The sequence below is a fragment of the Puma concolor genome, chromosome D3, assembly GCF_028749965.1.
Source record: "Puma concolor isolate L17-30 chromosome D3, mPumCon1.1.hap2, whole genome shotgun sequence".
NCBI lineage: Eukaryota > Metazoa > Chordata > Mammalia > Carnivora > Felidae > Puma > Puma concolor.
Genome location: NC_141678.1, coordinates 29,876,253 through 29,896,664, shown reverse-complemented (window position 1 = coordinate 29,896,664; position 20,412 = coordinate 29,876,253). Strand labels below are relative to the sequence as shown.

At 44.4% G+C, this 20,412-nt stretch overlaps 1 protein-coding gene across 1 annotated transcript; it reads left to right on the top strand.

Annotated features, from left to right (window-relative positions):
- The first annotated feature begins 3,928 nt into the window (after window positions 1–3,928).
- Window positions 3,929–10,231, top strand: LOC147575463 (PRAME family member 12-like). The gene is made up of 4 exons (XM_086682847.1): window positions 3,929–4,044; window positions 8,402–8,465; window positions 8,636–9,078; window positions 9,865–10,231. Exons 1-4 carry the CDS (start codon window positions 3,929–3,931, stop codon window positions 10,229–10,231), a joined length of 990 nt encoding a protein of 329 aa, XP_086538973.1.
- Window positions 10,232–20,412: the final 10,181 nt, after the last annotated feature.

Below are 20,412 nucleotides of genomic sequence, written 5' to 3'. Positions count from 1 at the left end.
CATTCTGCTAAACCTCTGGCGGTTTTCTGGGTTATTTAGGCAGGTGTAGGTGGAATCTAAGTGATCAGCAGGACGAGGGGTGAGCCCAGCGTCCTCCTACGCTGCCATCTTCTCACGCTCTCCAATGATAGCCTTCATGAAGGTAATAAAGTTGAGAAGAGTGTTCCAGTAAGAGAAAACGATATGGATCAGACATGAGGAGAAAATGAAAGGTGTCCACAGAACCCCACAGCAGGATTCTTGGGAGGAAATAAGGTATACAAAGCCCTGGCCAGGACGCCTGCCACAGGGCAAGCGTCCATTAGGAGATAGTTACTTCTGTGAGCTTTCTGATGGCCTTAGGGGAGAAGGTTGAGAGCCTGCTCTCTCTACAAAATCCGATTCAGAGCAAGCCAGTTGCAGACCTCTGGGACCCCTTTCCAACACCAGAAGGGATTTTCAAACTGATGCTAGGGGCAGGGCCGCCTTCCAGACCTAATCCTCAGGCCCAGTGCCGGGACTTCAGCGAACAAAGACCCTTTTCTCAGGTGCTGAGGCTCTTTCTCCCAGTTCCCAGAGGACCTTCCCAGGGTCCAGGTGCCCCCCGGGGGTCCTCCATGCCCCCTCCTCAGTCCTTCCAACAGGTCTTGGCTGGCTGGAGGCCAGCACCAGGCCTTGGGCTGCCCAACCTGCAGACCGGAACTTACTCAGCCCCCCATGTTTCCAAGCCCACACTAGTGACACGACCCGCAGATGGCAGTCCAAGGGTGCTTCTCAGTCCTTCCCAGCCAACTCACCACCCGTGAGACTGGTATGAGGCGCGCAGGCCCCAGCCACTTCCCACGTGATACCAGGTGAGAAAAACGAGGTCCTGTGCACATGACCAACGTGAGGCGACCAGGCCCCGCCCATGCACCCAAGATCCCTTGAGGAGAGCAGGCCCACCCCACCTCACTTCCCACGCTTTCCTTGGTAAGAGGCAGCCCCCCTCCCCCACCCACATGACCCATAGAGAGTTGGGGGAGGAGGTAAACTTGTCCAGCCCCCACTTCCCACCTGACCCAAAGTGGGGGGGAGCAGGCCCTGCCCTCGTGACCAGTGTAAAAGGCGGCAGGCCCTTCACTCCTCCCACGTTTGACCCAGGAAGAGGCCGCAGTCTTAGGAGTCTCTGCAGCGCTGCAGTCAGGCTCTGAGTCTTCCGTGTCGGGCTCTTTGCGACGGCTCTCATTCTCCGAGGGTGCCATTCTCAGCTGCCCCCTGGACTGTGGGGTCACCGGGGGCCTTAAAGTGTGGAACAGGAGCCCAGGGCTTGCACACCGAGGCCTCAGGACACCAGATTGGAAGCTGCCTGGGCCCTTGGCTTCCTGCTTTCTCTTGCGGTTCAGGTGGCCCGTTCCGGATGCAGGACACTCCCCAAGACAATTGATGGGGGATCCAGAGAGGTTCCCAAAGGAAAGTCACACGAACCAGTGGCATGGAGAAATAGGCAGATTCCCAGGTGGGTACAGACTCCGTTATTACAGGGCTAGGATAGATGGTCTTTTCTTGCTGTAGCCACCTGCGCTGCTTGTTACCCTTGACCAAAGACTGCAGGTGGTGCCCTTACGGACCTCGTTTGGAGGCTGTGGCCAACACAATGGGACAGAGGGCACGTGACAAACCCGGTTCCTAGCGTTGCCCACACGGCGGACCTACAAGGATGGGCTGAGGCTCACACCTCACCCTGTCCTGCTTCGGGATACCGCGCACCGCCTGCTGGCATTGAGGAGCCATCCCTGGTGGAAGGCGTAGTGGAGCTCAGGTAGCCCAGGCACAAGATGGTGGCCCCATAGTTAAAGCTTCCACTGGTGTTGAATTGGGATGGTATGCCCATGGAAGGGAATGCAGTAGCCAGTGCTGTAGATTAGGCGCTTTGGAAAGCATAAGGAACTATGCTAGTGTTAGGCTGGGTTGACACCATAATAAAGGATAAAGGCAGGGAGCCAACTAGCAATTGAAAGCCATCCTGAGGATCTCCTTGGTAGCTTATAAAGAGGCCTTCATCTAACCCCGGGGGTGGGATGGGGTGAGGGTTGGGGGTCAGCAGCAGAGAAAGCTAAGGATCCGGCCAGGACTTAATCTTCAGAGAAGTAGAGTTCTGAAGAAAGTTAAACTCACAACCACCATAGGTCTGCTATGTCAAAGTCATCCCTGTTGGGAAGGAATAGCACCCTGGCATAGTGATGGAGTTATTTGCACTGAGGTCTCTGTCATCTCAAATTCACTAATTCTCCTTGACCCTCTGAACCTGCAGAAGTTAGTGGGCCAACCCACCCTATTAAAAACTAAATTTTTTATTTGAATACATTGCAGAAACATCTTTCAGGAAGACAAAACATCTGTTTCTTGCTGTCTTCCCCAGTTTCCCTCCTGGCCTGTAATAGGGTTATGTCTCAGCATAACACAAGAGATGTGCTCAGGCTGAGAAGGGAGAAAAGGTACCACACCCTAAAGAAGCCGGAAGATCTAACCAGCATGTACCAGCTTGGGGACTATGTTTGGGGCTAGATTATGGGTGCTTGATAAGGTTGGGAGGGGGAAGAGTTAAGATTGGGTAAGGTGAATTTATTGATTTCGGAGCCTTCTTCTGAGATACAAGATTTAATATCTTGCCAGGGATTCCAGAAGTTTGCGTGGACTTGCTACTATGATGGCTTCTAGAAGCATGAAAGAAAACAATGGCCCATGCTAAGTGAGGTTGGAATTCCTGGATTGCTGACAGGTTGCAGCTCAGGGCTAATACACTGGGGGAAGTTGTCAAGCTGTGTAAGGTTGTATAATACACTTACTGTGTAAGGTTAGAAAACCCAACCAAATGGGTATATCCCACAGGAAGCCCTGTCAAACACACAATTTACCAGCGTTCTTAGGAATATGCTGATGAGAGAGGCAACAGTGACATTGAACAGTCCAGTGGCAGTGTACCTGTGTAGGCCAGTGCTGACAGTAAGAGTGTTACAGTAAGAGTGTAAACAGAAGAGTGTAAAACAGTAAGAGTGTTACAGAATTAGACTAATAGAAACAGGGATGATAGGACCCTTAAGCAATTGAAGTCAGGCAGTAGCATTTAACCATCAGAAAGCAGGTTTACACACTTTACTATGAGCCATAAAGGTTGTAGTGGCAGCGAAGGCACCTGACCCACAAAGAGTTATAGAAATGGTTTAAAAAACACAGCATCATGGGGCATGCAGGTGGCTCAGTGGGTTAAGCATCCAACTTCAGCTCAGATCGTGATCTCATGGTTCGTGACTTCAAGCCCCGTGTGTTGGGCTCTGTGCTGACAGCTCAGAGCCTGGAGTCTGCTTCAGATTCTGTGTCTCCCTCTCTCTCTCTGCCCCTCTCCCACTCTGTCTCTCAAAAAATAAATAAATATTTAAAAATTTGTTTAAAAGATAGTAAAGAGAAAATATCACATACTAGGAGGAGTGACAGATAATTTTGTCATTCTTAAGGCTGTAAAGGACTTGAGTGGTGGTCCTTGTCATATTTCCATTTAGTTCACCAGTCTACCCCTGCAGAAACCAAATTTATCCTGGAGGTTGGCTGAGACTTCTTAAAACTCACCCAAACAGTAGCCCCAACTGAAACTGCTATGCCAGATGTGCTGTCTTTACTAGAACTGGATTAATGAAGTTTCAGGTATATGATATACAAATGTTAACTGGAAAATGTGTTCCTTTCTGTCCCTAGCAGATACCATTTGTGTTCACATGGAACAGACAACAGTATACATTTAATTTTGCTCCAGGATTATACCCTTCCATCCTCTGTCACAGTTCACAGAGATCTGGGCCATCTACCACCTGAGCATCTACAGAACATCAAATTGACTCACTACTTCTATAGCATGTTAATCAAGTTACATTAGTAAGAAATGGCTGGCATATTGGAGGCCTTAATAAGAAACATGCACCGCATTGTTGGAGAGAACGTATATGAAGATTCAAGGATCTGCCACATGAGAACGATTTTGAGTGTCCCAGTGGTCGAGGACATGCCAGGACATATCATCCAGAGTAAAAGGTGATTTGTAACTTTCACCTTCTATGGCAAAGAAGCACAGTGACTGATAGGACTCTTCAGGTTTTGGAGACGGCATATTCCATATCTTGGAACACTTCTCTGGCATGTATACTGGGTGACCCAAAAGACTGCTGCTTTTGAGTAGATCCCAGAATAGGAAAGTTCTCTGCAGAGCAGCAAAATTTAGCCTGTAGTGAAAGCAGCCCTGTTGCTTGGGCCATAAGACTTGGCAGATTTTAGGGGTTGGGGGGTATCAGTGGCAGGAAAGGGTGCCATGGAGAATCACAACCCTGACTTCTAGGGACCTGGAGCAAGGTTGTGAAGTCTGCAGTAGAGACTCACATATGTTTTATTTGTTTGTTCATTCGTTCATTTGTTTATTTTGGGAGAGGGAGAGTGCATGTGTGTGCATGCAAGCAGGGGAAGGGCAAAGAGAGAGGGAGAGAGAATCCCAAGCAGGCTCTGCGCCATCAGTGCACAGCCAGACACAGGGCTCAATCCTATGAACTGTGAGATCATGACCTGAGCCTAAATCAAGAGTCGGAAGCTTAACTGACTGAGCCACCCAGGCACTCCTCAGATATGTTTTATAGAGCAGCTCCTATAGTGCTGTCAAACCCTGGCAGAAGACCATTGGACACAACAGGACTGCATGTCCAGGACTGCTTGTCATGAGGTAAGTTATGGCAGACCCGCCGAGTCATAAAGTTGGTTAGGCTCAGCAACCATCCATTGTTAAACAGAAGAGTCCCATTGAGTTATAAGCTATGGCTGCCACCTGAACACTTTGTCATCTTTGTGTCCAGCACCCAGTTGGCAAGAAAAGGAGCCCCATCTTGGTGGGGGTAAGTGACCCAGATCAGGAGAAGGTAGGGCTCCTTTTAAACCAGAGGATAGAGAGGAATAAGTTTGACTCCCAGGGGATCCATTTAGCTATCTCTTTGCCTTGCCCCATTGTGGCAGTAAAAACACAGGCGCTACAGCCCTCACTGGAGAAGGTGGAGTGAGCAGAGGCTTAGACCCTTTAGAGACAAGGCATGAGTCAGGCCACCTGGTAAGCTACCAAGGACAGCAGAGATGGTAGGTGATCTTGAGGGGAATCTACAATGAATAATGCAAGGAGGATAAGATGGCCATTGTAGCCCAAGACCAGCTGCAGTGGCCAAGACTATAACTGACATTATCAGCCTTCCTCTTTTAAGTTTCCCCTAAGATTAGAGGCCGCTGGAATCCCAGAGGAGCCCCTTCCCAAACAGATGAAGTGCATTCAGGTGGTGCAAATGTGGTGGTGCAAAGCTAGCAATAGACCTTGGGTTTTGTGGACAAGGAAGATAGTGGCTGATTGTTGACTGCTCACAGGAACCAGAGGCCTCAGCTCATCATATCCTGCTGGGCAGAGACCCATTCAGAGGAAAAGATGCATTGGGACCTAAGAGAAGGCCCTGAAAAAATCAGTGGGACAAGTAAAATATGTGCTTACGTTATAGAGGGAGGTTGGTGAGGATCCTTCAGGTGCTGGGTGGGGAAATGCTTAGGGGCTTCAGTTGGGAGAAGCTGGAGGTGGGAATGGCTCTTCCTAAGAAAGGCATTTGGCAGGAAGGCTGACAGGCTGAGGGAGGAACAGGGAGGTTGGCTCAGTGTGCTGAGTTCTCACTGCCGAGTTTTGTGGAACCTCTTCTCTCTGTCCTGTGCAGACGTCGGTAGGATATACATCCCTCATGAAGAGTTTGGTATTTGGACTTAATTTTTGCTGAGTGAGAGGGGCATGAGAGGCAAGGACAGAGGCACTCCTGAGGGTCCCAGGCATGTGGCTTCCCTTGGGCTGTTCCTCCTGAGAAATGGGACATTTCAGAAGCACAGAGGAGGGCTCAAACTTGTCACGGTCTCTGCAGCAAGGGCTCTGTCAGCTCCAGAGGAGCTCTGCCTTCAGAACAATTGGTGGATTGTGACAGGGACCTGGTGCTCACTCTTCTGCCCTGCCTGCTCCATAGGCTGCCTACGAGGCCTGATCTCTCAGCAGGTGCTTCTTCTCACTCATACAAAAGCGGAAAATGCTCCAGTAGAGAAGATTCATTCGGGTCATAGTCCAATGTTACATTTGTTAAAATGATCATTTACCAAACCTGCCCTAGTGCAACCCGCTTGTCCCTGATGATCAGGTAGTCTGCTGTAGGATGAGGGCTGAGAGCTGCTCCAGGAAGCAGCAGAGCAGAGTCAGGGCGGGAACCAGAGAAAGGTTGGGCCCAGGTGTGGATTGCTGGCTATGTGCTGGTGGTGGAGGTAAATGCATGTGTTTGTAGAGACTCCACCACAAGTACCACAGTGCTGGCTGTGGTCTCTGGCTCTTGCCCAGGGCCATACTTGTGAGAACCACTCCTGAGGCCTTTTCAGGTTCTGCAATTGATTTTTTTAAAGTTTATTTCTTTATTTTGAGAGAGAGAGAGAGTGCATGCACACGCAGGGGGGAGAGGGTCAGAGGGAGAGCGAGAATCCCAAGCAGGCTCCCCACTGTCAGCACAGAGCCCAACACGTGGCTCCATCTCACGAATCATGAGATAATGACCTGAGCTGAAAATTAAGAGTCAGATATTGAACCAACTGAGCCACCTGAAGCCTCTGCAGTTGATTTCTTTCTTTGCCACCCACGTGGGCTTAGGTTTTGGCTTCCGTAGTGTGCACAATGGTTCCCTTAATCCACCCTTTTCCAGATTCCAAAGCGTGCCTTTTTCTTGAAGAGCAGGGATGTCTAATTCACTCTCTTTTGACTTTCTGGTTTTAGATCTTCTTTACTTCATTTGGCTTTTCAGGTGGCAGCTCAGAGCACTCATGTTTCGTTATCCAAGTGTAATCAGAAGTTCACTGAGGGATTCTCTTATGTGTTCTCCTTTTGTTCCTGGAAGAAATGCTTTGTGATTCTACTCCTTTATAAGACTCGGCTTAGTTCTACTTCATAACATTTTATTCAGGACCTTTGTATCTATTTATACATGAAATGGTGCTTTAATTTTCCTTTTTCTTGTTTTTTTTTTCTGACATTCTGTGTCAAAATTTTACTAGCTCCATAAGAGGAGCTTTATATCTTTTTTATTTCTTGGAATAAGTTTTTGGTCTCTGAATTGCATTGAAGCCTGGTGGGATGTGAGTAGGAATGCACTCCATAAAGCAGGAAGGATGACAGATCTGAACATGTGCAAAGTTGCCATTACTGTTTCAGAAGCCCTATTTGCTGGAGAAGGCAGACAAAACCATGGGATTAGTGTAAGAGATAGGTTGTTCAGTCCTGCTCCTTAAAATCACCTTGAAGATGGTGACAGTCTTGGGGAAAGCTCAAGAAATTAAGTTTGGGACAATTTATACTCTCTGAAGCCCAATAAGGAACAAAGGTAAAACCCTAATTATTCTCATTTCATCCAGCTGGTATCAGGGTGAAGGACACCAGGTGACATCAGCAGCAAAAGAGCTGAAGATTTAGAACTAGAAGTTGTAGGACAGAAGGAAGGGTGGGGGCCATCTGGGGGCTCACTTCCTGCTGAGAAGGGTGGTTGACGCTGGGTTGTCCTGGCCCAACAGAAGGAGGCTGAGCACCATGAAAATCCATTCAGGATTTTCCCTTCCCTTGCACCAGGTCAGTGGAGATAGGCAGACAAGACCCTCTCAGTCTCTTGGATCTTGCAGCACAGAGCCTGCTGAATGATGAGGACTCAACTGTACATGCCGTGAAAGAGCTCCCTGTGGGCCTTTTCCCAACACTGTCCACAGCAGCCTTTAATGGGGGAACACACGAAGTCTGTGACAGCAATAGTATGGGCCTAGCACTTCCCCTGCCTCCATCTGGGATCATTAATAGATCAATGACTCAAGACCTGCTAGAAGCTGTACTAGATCGGCTACCAACCAACGCTCCTACCAGTGTTGCTTGCCCCAGTAACTCTAGAGACAGGGTGTGGTAGGGGCACATTGAACTGAGGAAGCAGGAGCTGGATTAAGAGATGTGGGGCCCATGGATATGCCAGACTCTCCTGGCGGTACATCAATCATGGGGAGGCCTTGAGGCCACTGTTCAGAGTCCCTCTGAGAAGTAAGCCCTCGTGTAGTTTAGAGCTGATCGTGCTGAGGTGGTTAAGAGTGTGGTTAGGTTCCTGGGTGATACCCCTGGACCATATAAGAGGTTGGGATGAGGAGGATCTGAGGGTGGATGAGGCTGGAGGAGAACACTTGGAAGGCATGGTAGATGGCAGTGGGCAGGGCTGGCGGGCACAGAGGCCTCTTCCCAGGGTCTGCTGCTGCTGGTCTCATACCAGCTCTGCTATACTGTCCTGAAAGTCAAAATCTCTGCTCTCCTTCTCTTTCCCTACAGGAGATCAAAGCTAAAGGTGCTGGATTTTATCCATGACTTTGAGCACTGCTCTGAGACCACTCCTGTACCCTTTGTCATCACGCACATGCTAGAAGAACCAGAGGCAGACCAGCTCACACCCAGCTCCAGAGAACAGCCTTGGCATGACCAAGAACCTGTGGAAATACACACAGACCTTTTCCTAGGTTGTTTGTTTGGCTTCTTCCATCTGTGTTCCCCTTATACTTGTTGCAGAGAGTTGAGAAGAGCCATGGCTGGCTGTGCCTCCACTGTCAGACACTGGTCATTAACCAAGGGCTGTTCCACAGCCTCGTAGAGATCCTGGGAATGCTGGAGCTGGAGGCCATCCAAGAGGTGAGGCTTCATCACAGAAGTATATTCTTCTCCCAGTCGGACCTAATCCAGTTCTTCACCCAGGTAGGGCAGATGTACAACCTGGGCAACCTCATCATGAACAACATCCCCTGGGATTTCCCTGCGGACTATTTCTCTTTGCTGAGTCTGCTGGGCCACCTCCAGAAGCTCCACCTCATCTTTGGCTGTCTCTTGGTCCAGTTCATAAGATGCTTAGGTGAATGTGTGGAAGGTCCTTCTGAAGGTACAGAGGCCGAGATCCCTGAACACGTCTATGAACATTGCTCTGTCGAAGCAGAGACAAGCCTGGACTTCCCCCTTCTGTGAGTTTGTGGAGTCACTGATAGACACAGACTCCAAGGCTGGGGTCCTGGGCCAGCCAGTGGCTGTTGGCTGCTATAGAAGAGAAAGATTTATGTCTGAAATTGGCATCTCATCCACTCATTTATTTGCTCATTCATTCATGCACTTAGTCCGTGCCAAGCAAACAGCTAAGAATGGATATGAAACCCTGAACAAAATCAGGGTCTCATATTCATGGAGCTTAGAGAAGGGTAAATAAGGATGTTAAGTTTTGCGGGTGGTATTTGAGGGAGGGAATTGCCCCCACAACACCTAAGTTGGTAAACTCATTGCCCTCATTTATGTCTCACAGATCTGTCTGTGGCACACCCTAGAATAGGGAGCTGTTCTCCAGGGGCCTGGTCTTTGAGCAAATAGAAGCATGGGGAACCATCTTCGTGAATCTTCCAACCAGTAAAACTTAGGCCTTACCATGTGTAAGAGCTATATCTAAAAGTCATTAATTCTTACAGCAACTTATGGAGTCTGAGTGATATAACTGTGTTTATGTGACTCATTAGGCAGCTGAGACTAAGAGGTGTGCCCAACACCATACTCTAAAAAATAGAAAGGTCCTGTTAGGAATGGGGAAATGTTGCACTCCAAGCTTTATGTTCTTAACCACCACAGAAGCCTGGCTCCCCCTATTTGCATCCAGACTGAGGTAGGCATAGTGCAACTTTTTCAAGCCAGATTTCTGGATCTTGCCCAAATTTATCTAGTGCTGCATTCCAGTTTCCAAGAAGTAACTGTCTTTCTCTCCACAGTGGCCTGCAAAAACCACTAGAGACTCTGGTGATCAACGGATGTAGGCTTACTGAGAATGACATCACCTACTTGTCCCAGAGTATTCATGCCACCCGCCTGAAGGAGTTGGTCCTCCGTGGCAATAATCTGTCCCAAATGGTCCCTGGGCCCCTCGAGGCTCTGTTGGGTGAAGTGTCAGGCACTCTGCAGCACCTGAACTTAAGAAGCTGCCGGCTGAAGGAAGCCCAGCTCCGAGCCCTGCTGCCTGCCCTTTGCTGCTGCTCCCACCTCCACTCTCTTGTGTTCTATGATAACATCATCTCCACATCAGGTATCATGAACGTGCTGCAGCACTTATCAGAGCCGAAAGAGCTGAAGTGTGTGTAATACCCTGTCCCTGACGAACATGTTGTATACTTGGAAAAATATGGGTGAGGGAGCTTCAACAGAGTGGAACTATCCCGGGTGCACACCAGGTTGCAGCACATGTTACAAGCACTGGGGTGGGCTGACCTGATGTTGACTAATTCTACCTCCGTGGCCTCCTTCCAACATTTGGTCTTTGACCCCATCCCTGATGCTGGGCTCTTGGAACCATTATAAATTCCTAAGTGATAAGAACACTAGGAGCATCTTTTGTTCTACCTCCGTGGCCTGAGTTAAAACGCACAGCTGAGATGGGAAAGAGAAGCAGCAATGTGTCCTGGAGCTGTGGAGGGGGATTTCCCCAATGGATGGTGTGGCTTGAAAGAAACCTACCAAAATGAGAAAAAACACGATGAACATTCTGGTGGGGACTGCAGTTTCTGGATCCAGCTGGGGCTCAATGATTTCATGAAACTGATAAGCACTGGTCAAAAATCTGCACCGTGCAAGTGTGGTTCTAATGCCGGATATAAAAAGACAGCTTCTCCAAGCACTTGTCCTTCTTGTCTGTTTCCTCAATTTCCCTTTCATTTTGCTTCAGTATTCCCACTTTGAACAACAAGCAGTTGGGTGAGTTTCTTCTCAAAACATTTGTTTATAGAGTGGGATAAAGGAAATGTTCATCAAGGGAATAGATGAAAATAAGGTGTTCACAGAGCTTTTGTTCAGCCGTGTATTCAGATATTTGTTGACTTCCTGCTTTGTTCAGAACTGAACTGCTCTCACGGAGGGAAACAGAGGTAAACATTCAACGTTTCTACTTCCAAAGGACTTAACTTTGAATGGGGTTAGAGCACCAAACAGGTGAGCAAACCAATAAGAAAGCTGGTTTCAGAGGAGCTCCATGAGAACAACAGGCCACCAGCACGATGAGGGGTTACTGGAGTTGGAGGATTATGAGATCATTGAAAATATGTATTGGTCTAGTTCCTGGCAAAGAGCTCCTGAAACACTTGTCCTTTCCTAAGTGATAAGAACATTAGGCACATCTTTTGTTCCAACATTTGGTCTTTGACCCCATCCCTGATGCTGGGTTCTTGAAACTCTTATAAATTCCTAAGTGATAACACTAGGAGCATCTTTTGTTCTAATGAGGTGATTCTAGGTGGGCTCCTGGATGGCTTCCAGATGGGGCTCGTCCCCAGAAGGACCAAGCCATAATTAAGAGCTTGGAATTTTCAGCCCCGCCCCTCATCTTCTAGAGAGGGGAAGAGGGGTTGGCAATGGAATGAACTGGTCATGCCTACATGAGGAAACCTCCATAAAACCCCAATAGAAGGAGGTTTGGAGAGCTTCCACTGGGAAGCTGGGAGGGTAATGCACCCCAACTGCAGGAGGACAGAAGCTCCTGCACTTGTCCCCCCCCCCCACCGACACCAACTTCTGTGTCTCTCTTCATCTGCCTATTCCTCCATATTATCTATCACCCTTTCATAAAGTGATAAATGTGTTTCCCTGAGGTATGTGAGCAACTCTAGCAAAATAATTGAACCTCAGGTGGGGGGCATGGGAGCCTCTGATTTGTAGCCAAATCAGACAAGTTGTAGGTAACATGGGGACCTCCTCCTTGCTATTGCTCAAGTAGGGTGGGGGTAGTCTTGTGGGACTGAGCCCATAAACTGGAATCTGCCACTATCTCCAGGGGGATGGTGTCAGAATCTCTGGTGTCAGAGATGTGGTATGACTTAATTTTTGCTGCAGGGAAAAAAATCCCCACACATTTGGTGACCAAAAGTGTCAGAAGTGAAGTATTTTGTGTGAGTAGTAAAGGAGACACAGGAGAAAGACTCCCAGTAGGGAAGAGCTGGGTTTTTCCTTATGAAGGAGGTAGACAGAACTGGGGTTTTCCTTTATAGCGACTACTCTTTTTGAGGGACTTGGGGGAGATGAGGGAATCATGTCTTCTCTGTAAACATACCAATGACTGATAGGTGAGTGTTGAGAGACATCCAGAGAGTTGGGGAGAGCCCTCCCAGGCAGAGAAATGAGAGGTACGGTGAGAAGGAATCAAGAAGATGGAGGATGAAGGATGTGTCACATCCTTTGATGGTGAAATGGAGAATTGTTTTTCATGGAGTGGCCCTTTACATAGAGTCCTCTGGAGAAAAAGCAACTGATATGGAACAAAGGTGATTACGGTGGAGGGCAGGCTAATGGAACAGAGTAGTTTTAGTTATTTTTGCTTCATAAGAAATTCTGATACCTAAATGCATGTCTCTTCCCAACCTGCTCCCTATTCTGCACTACTTCCCAAGAACTACTCTTATTTTCTAGGTCCATTACACTTCCCTCTGTTATCTCTAATAATTTATACTTTTGTATTTTGTCTATCATCTGCAATAGCAGCAGTTTTACTTACTTATTTCCAATTTTATGTCTCCAATATAATTTTCATTCCTTATCACCCAGGCTAGGATCTCTAATAAACAGTGGGTATCCTTGTCTCATTCCTGATTTTGTAAGATATACCTCCAACATATGTCAGTCTAGAATGATGCTTATTCAGGAACGATGTTTCAGTATGTCTCACTTTTGCTGTTTGTTTTCTTCCTAGACACAGGTGTCCCCTGCTTTTTTGAAAATTTGCGTTATGCTACTTCATTTTTTAACGAAAGACCTACGTTAGTACCTTTTTCCCTAAGCGAAAGAAATCCGAGGAGGATTTTCACTTTTATGAAGAAAGGCAAAAAGGGAAGATAGCATTCAGCATTTGTTTTTGCAGCAAGCAATGCACACCCCAAGCAGTACCCCAAGCAGCAACAGTGGTCCTGCCAAGTTTCTTCCCTGGGAACTCCACTCAGCATCTCAGCGTCAAGCCATGGTAGCTTTGGACTGTGTCTGTGAGCATCTGTGCTTTATCTTGATTTATTTTGTGCATTTGTTAGCAGGGTGTGTGCTAAGGTATCAGACAAGCCTAGAAGAGGTTATTTTTTGGGTCTGGGAACACTAAAGTATTTTCCATATAAATTAATGGCAATTGCTTTGCTTTATACCGTTTCAGTTTATGAAAGCTTACATAAGAATGCTCTACTTCCAGGGGAAATCTATAGTCTCTAAAAGTCTAAAAGTTTAGTAAAATTCCAAGTGAAACTATCTAGGTGTGGTATTTCCTGCACAATAGATCCTGATAGCTTTCTCTGTTCCTTCTATGGAAATTAATCTAAGTGTATAATTTAGTGGCATGAGTTACATTCACAATGTTTTGCAACCATAACCACTATTTTCCACAATTTCTTCACCCCAAAAAGTCTCTGTACATTTACACAATAACTTCCCATCCTCCTCTCTCCACCACCATAACAAAGTACCACAGTGTGGGTGGCTTAAAACAAATTTATTCCATCACAGTTCTGGAGGCTAGAAGTGTGAAATCAAGGTGTTGGCAGGGCCATGCTCTCTCTGAAATATGTAGCATATGATCCTTCCTCGCCTCTTAGACCTTCTGATCTAAGCCAGGAATTCCTTGTCTTGTAGCAGCATAATTACAGTCTTTTACCTTCATCTTCACCTGGCTGTCTTCCCTCTGTGTCTGTGTCCAAATTTTCCTTATAAGAACACCAGTCTTATTGGATTAGGGGCCAACCTAATCAAGTATGACCTCATATTAACGGATTGCATCTGCAAAGACTGTTTCAAAATAGTCATATTCACAAGTACCAGGAATTGGGATGTCAAGTAATCTTTTTGAGGGGACACAATTCAACCCCTAATCTAGTATTGTCATAACAGTATGAAGTCCTCCAATCCATGAACATGGGATATCTATTTCTTTAGGTCTTCTTTAATTTATTTCCATTTTATAATTTTGTAGTCTCCAGTGTGCAGATCTGTCATCTCCATGGTTCAGTTTATTCCTAAATATTTTATTATTTTTGTTGCTATTTTAAATTTTTTTTTTCAACGTTTATTTATTTTTGGGACAGAGAGAGACAGAGCATGAACAGGGGAGGGGCAGAGAGAGAGAGGGAGACACAGAATCGGAAACAGTCTCCAGGCTCTGAGCCATCAGCCCAGAGCCCGACGCGGGGCTCGAACTCACGGACCGCGAGATCGTGACCTGGCTGAAGTCGGACGCTTAACCGACTGCGCCACCCAGGCGCCCCTGTTGCTATTTTAAATAGAGTTGTTTTCTTCATTTTTTGGATGGTTCATTGCTAGTATATGTAAATACAACTGATTTTTATTTGTTGATTTTTGTATCCTACAACTTTGCAAACATATAATTTTATTTCTTCTTTTCCGATTTAAATGCCCTTTATTTCTTTTACTTGCCTAACTGCACTATCTAGAACTTCTAGTGCTATGTTGAATAGAAGTGTTGAAAGCCGACATGCTTGTTTTCAGTCTTTCACCATTCAGTATAGCATTACCTGTGGTATTTCATTATGGGCCTTTATTACATTGAGGTGGCTTGTTTCTATTTCTGGTATATTGACTGTTTCTTTTTATCATGAAAGGATGTTGGATTTTTGTCAAATAGGCATCAGTTGAGATGATCATGGGGGCTTTTCCCCTTCGTTATACTAATTTTATAATTAATATAATTGTATAATTGTACAATTGTATAATTGTGTTGACTGATTTTTTTTTTAATTTTTGTTTGTTTATTTTTGAGAGAGAGAGAGAGGCAAAGTTTGAGCAGGGGAGGGGCAGAGAGAGAGGGAGACACAGAATCTGAAGCAGGCTCCAGGCTCTGAGCTGTCAGCACAGAGCCCAACGAGGGGCTCGAGCTCACGGAGAGTGAGATCATGACCTGAGCTGAAGTCGGACGCTCAACCGACTGAGCCACCCAGGCGCCCTGATTGATTTTTGAATGTTGCTTTCTGGGAATAAAATTCACTTGGTTATGATGTATAATAATTTTTAAATGTTGTTAAATTGCACTTGGTAATATTTTGTTGAGGATTTTAGAATTTGTATTTGTGAAAGACATGTAGTTCATTTCTTGCAGTGTCTGGGTAATGCTTAGGTGTCAGGTTAATGCTTACCTCATAGCTTGAGTTAGGAAGTTTTCCTTCCTCTTCAGTTTTTTGGAAGCATTTGTGAAACAGTGGTGTTAAGTCTTTAAATGTTTGGTAGAATTTACCAATGAAACCATCTGGTCCTGGGTTTTTCTTTGCTGGAAGCTTTTCTATTGTTTCAATCTCCTTAAAAGTTGTAGATCTATACAGAAATTCAATTTCTTTGTGATTCAGTCTTAGTAGACTTTATGTTTCCAGGAATTTTTCCACTTTTTCTAGGTTATCTAATTTGTTGGCATATAGTTAGTCATAGTACTTTCTCATAATAATTTTCCTAAAATAGCCTTACTAAGATATCATTGACATATAAATAAAAATTGTATATATTTAAGTTATACATTTGGTGTTTTGCTGTATGTATATATATTGTGGATGATCACCAGAGTCAAGCTTATTAATATACAATATTAGTTCTACATAGGTATGGAGCGTGTGTGTGTGTGTGTGTGTGTGTGTGTGTGTAGTGAGAACATTTAAGATGTGTCCTCTCAGCAAATTACATGCATAAAATAACAGTACTGTGAATGTTTGGCACCATAAGGTACATATATTAGATCTCTAGAAATTATTCATCTTGCATACTTGAAACTGTATTCTGACCATCATCACCACATTTCCCCCTGTCCCCACCCCTGACCACCACCATTCTACTCTTTGCTTCTGTGAATTTGAATATTTTAGATTCCACATGTGAGATCATTCAGTATGTCTCTTTTCTGTGTCTTGTTTATTTTGCTTAGCATACTGTCCCCCAGCTCCATCCATGCTGTCACAAATGGCAGGATCATAAATATATATATAAATGTATAATGACAGAAGAATGAATAAAGAAAATACGATACTCTTTATCCATTCATTCATCCATTGACAGACATTTAGTTTATTTCCATATCTTAAAAATGCTGCAAAGAACATGGGAGTGCAGATATCTCTTGGCTATCCTGCTTTCAATTTCTTTGAAATATTTACCCAGAAGTAGGATTACTGGATCATTTGATAGCTCTGCTTTTAATTTTTTGAGGAATCTCCATACTTTTTTTTTTCACGTTTGTACTGATTTGTATTCCCACCAGGAGTGTATGAGGGTTCCCTTTTTCTGCATCTTCACCAACACTAGTTATCTTTTGTCTTTTTGATAATACCCAAATTAGCAGGTATGAGGTGATACTTTATTGTGGTTTTGATTTACATATCTCTGATGAGAGATGTTGAGAACCTTTTCATGTCCCTATTAGCCATTTGAATTTCTTCTTTTAAGAAATGCTATTTAGGGAACATCTGGGTGGCTCAGTCAGTTAAGCATCTGACTTTGGCTCAGGTCATGATCTCGGGGTTCATGAGTTTGAGCCCCATGTCAGGCTCTGTGCTGTCAGCTCAGAGCCTGGAGCCTGCTTCGGATTCTGTGTCTCCTCTGTCTGCCCCTTTCCTGCTTACACTCTGTATCTCCCTCCCTCTCTCTCAAAAATAAATACATTAAAATTTTCTTTAAATAAAAAAATGCTATTTAGGTTTTTTGCCCATTTTAAATAAGGTTATTGATACTTTTAGTATTGAGTTGTAGGAGTTCTTTCTATATTTTGGATATTTAATGCCTTATTAGGATATATGCTTTGCAAACATTTTTTCCCATTCTGTGGGTTGCCTTTTCGCTTTCTTCTTTCCTTTGATAAGCCAAATATTTTTGATTTCATATAGTCCCACATTTGTCTATTTTTGCTCTTGTTGCCTGTGCTTTTGTGTTATATCCAAGAAGTTATTGCCAAGACCAATATCAAGACTTTTCCCTATGTTTTTTTCCTAGGAGTTTTGTAGTTTCAGACCTGAGGTTTAATTCTTTAATACATTTTGAGTTGATTGTTGTGTATGGTGTGAGATAAGGGGTATAATCTCATTCTTTTGAATGTGGATATCCAGGTTCCCAAAACCATATGTGGTGTTCTTGGTACCCTTGTGGAAAATCAGTTGGCCATAAATGTGTGTGTTTATTTCTGGATTATCTCTTCTGTTCCATTGGTTTATATGTCTGTTTTTATTTGGTTTGGTTGCTGTGTAATATAATTTCAAACCAGAAAGTGTGAGGACTCCAGCTTTGTTTTTCTCAAGATTGGCTATTTGTGGTATTTTTATGGTTCCATATGAATTCTATTTCAGTTTTTCTATTTGTGTAAAAGGTGTCACTGTAAAGATTTTGATAGGGGTAGCATTGAATCTGTACATTACTTTGAGTAGTATGAACATATTAACAGTATTCTAATCCATGAACATGGGATGTTTTTCCATTTATTTGTGTCTTTGAAAGTTTCCTTCAGCACTGTTTTATAATTTTCAACATTTTTTTTAAATTTTTTTTCAACGTTTATTTATTTTTGGGACAGAGAGAGACAGAGCATGAACGGGGGAGGGGCAGAGAGAGAGGGAGACACAGAATCAGAAACAGGCTCCAGGCTCTGAGCCATCAGCCCAGAGCCTGACGCGGGGCTCGAACTCGGGGACCGCGAGATCGTGACCTGGCTGAAGTCGGACGCTTAACCGACTGCGCCACCCAGGCGCCCCATAATTTTCAACATTTAAGTTTTGTACCTCTTTTGTTATTTCTAAGTATTTTATTCTTTTTGTTGCTATTGTAAATGGAATTGTTTTCTTGATTTCTTTTTTAGGTAGTTCATTGTTAGTCTTTAGAAACACCTTATATTTTTGTAGGTTGATTCTGTATCTTGCTAGCTTACTGAATTTGTGGTAGTGGTTGGTTGGTTGGTTGGTTTTTATTTTTTATTTATTTTTTATTTTTTATTTTTTTTATTTTTAAGTAATATCTATGCCCAACGTGGGGCTTGAACTTACAACCCTGAGATCAAGAGTCATATGCTCCACTGACTGAACCAGCCAGCTGCCCCTCTAGTAGTTTTTTATGGAGTCTTTATGGTTTTCCACATATATGATCATTATGTCTGCAAAGAGATAATTTTACTTCTTTCTTCATGACTTCTATGTCTTGTATTTCTGTTTCTTGCCTGATTTCTCTGGCTAGGATGTCCAGGACAGTGTTGAATAGCAGTAGTGAGGGTGGGAATCCTTGCTTTGTTCTGGATCTTAGAGGAAAATCTTACAGTTTTAACTCATTGGTTATGATATTAGCTGTAGACTTTACATAGATGGTCTTTATTATGTTGAGGTTTGAGAGGTTTTATTTATCATGACTGGATGTTGAATTCTGTCAAATGATTTTCCTGCATCTACTGAGATGATGATGTAATATTTGACTTTCATTCTGTTTATTTTGTGTATCACATCATTTGATCTGCATATATTAGACCAACTTTGCATCCCAAGGATAAATCCTACTTGGTTATGGTATATGACACTTTGGCTATGCTGTTGAATTGTTTGCTAGTAAGTTGACCCTTGAATAGCATGGGGGTTAGGAGCACCAACCCCCAACATGATAAAAAAAAAAAACAAACTATGTATAATTTTTTAAAGAAATTCTCTATTATTTGTTTTCTAAGTTTATTTTGTTTTGAGAGGGAGAGAAAGTGCACGCATGCGCAAGAGTGGTGAAGAGGTAGAGAGAGTCCCAAGAGCAGGCTCTGCAGAGCCTGGTGTAGGGCTCAAACTCAAAGAACTGCAGATCATGACCTGAGCCAAAATCAAGAATTGGATGCTTAGCTGACTGAACCACCCCCCGTGTATATTTTTCACTCCCCCAAAACTTAACTTCTAATAGCCTATTGTTGATCAGAAACCTTACCAATAATAGCCAATTAACACATATTTTATGTTATATGTGTTATATATTGTATCCATACAATATAGTAAGCTGTAGAAAAGAAAGCATTAAGAAAATCATGAAGAAGAGAAATACATTTACAGAACTGTGTATATAATTACTGAAAACAATTTGTATATAGGTGCACTGCGCCAGGACAGTGATGGCGGCAGTGGCAGGCCTGGCCCCACAATGGCAATGTTCCACAGCCTGGAAGCCTTGGCTCAGCAGTGGCAATGCTGGGTGGGCCCACAGGCGGCAACAGTAACCCAGAGGTATAGTATAGCTGCCCATCTCCCTGCAAGTGTACCACCAACCATGGTCAACAGCTGCTGTTGCCAAACTTGAGTGTGCTGGCATCTAGGAGGCCGTTGGCACCAGGGCATCTCTGTAGGAAGGAGTCCGTACCCAGCCCAGGAGGAGCCCAAGGCCTGCAGTCACCTCAGCACATCCCCAAAGCCCAGTGCATGGAGGCCTTGCAGGGTGTTGGAGGCACCAAGGGTGTGCTATCCCTGCCCTCTGGGCACATTCTCCTAGACTAGCCTCCTGCCTGCCATCCCCAGGAGCTCAACCCAACCACCCCATTGGCACATGGGATTGACCTGCACCCTTCCCAGTCCTGGGTCCCCTGGGGGTATGCTGACAGCCTCATTGAGCCTTTCCAGGTACTCGGCAACAGGCATGACATCTGTGCCAGTGACTTCAGTTTGGTCCTGTGCAATTGTAAATAAATGCTTTGTGGCTTTTGCTGTCAGCTCTTCAAAAAGCCACATATAAATGGACCTATACAATTCAAACCTGTGTTGTTCAAGGACCAGCTGTATATCCTGTGCTTTTTCTTATGCAAACATACCTATGGTAAAGTTTACTTTATAAATTAGGTACAATGAGAAATTAACAACAGTAGCTAATAAAACATTTTTAACAATATACCCTAATAGAAGTTATGTAAATGTGGTCTTTCTCTCTTATCGTATTGTGTCATCTTCTTGTGATGATGTGAGATGGTAAAGTTTCTATGTGATGAGATAAAGTAGGTGAATGACATAGGCATTGTGATTTGATGTTAAGCTGCTATTGACCTTCCGACGTTACCTCAGAAGGAGGAGGATCATCTGCTTCTGGATCACAGTTGATCATGGGTAATTGAAACTGTGGAAAGCAAAACTGTGGATAAAATTGACTACTGTATATTCACTGGGATGCTGGGTGCATATACATGTACAATTCTATCTTTTACTATCTAGTTAACCCTTTTATCATTACATAATGACATTCCTTGTTTCTACAGACAGTTTTTGACTTAAAGTCTGTTTTGCCTGACATAAGCATAGCCACTCCTTCTTTTAGTTACC

Bases quoted from the DNA above. Each gene is read 5' to 3' on its own strand.
- LOC147575463 (XM_086682847.1), top strand. From the start codon at position 3,929: ATGCACCGCATTGTTGGAGAGAACGTATATGAAGATTCAAGGATCTGC. The intron at 4,045-8,401 runs GTGATTTGTAAC...CTTTCCCTACAG, and splicing joins CATATCATCCAGAGTAAAAG to GAGATCAAAGCTAAAGGTGC. The intron at 8,466-8,635 runs GTACCCTTTGTC...TACTTGTTGCAG, and splicing joins ACTGCTCTGAGACCACTCCT to AGAGTTGAGAAGAGCCATGG.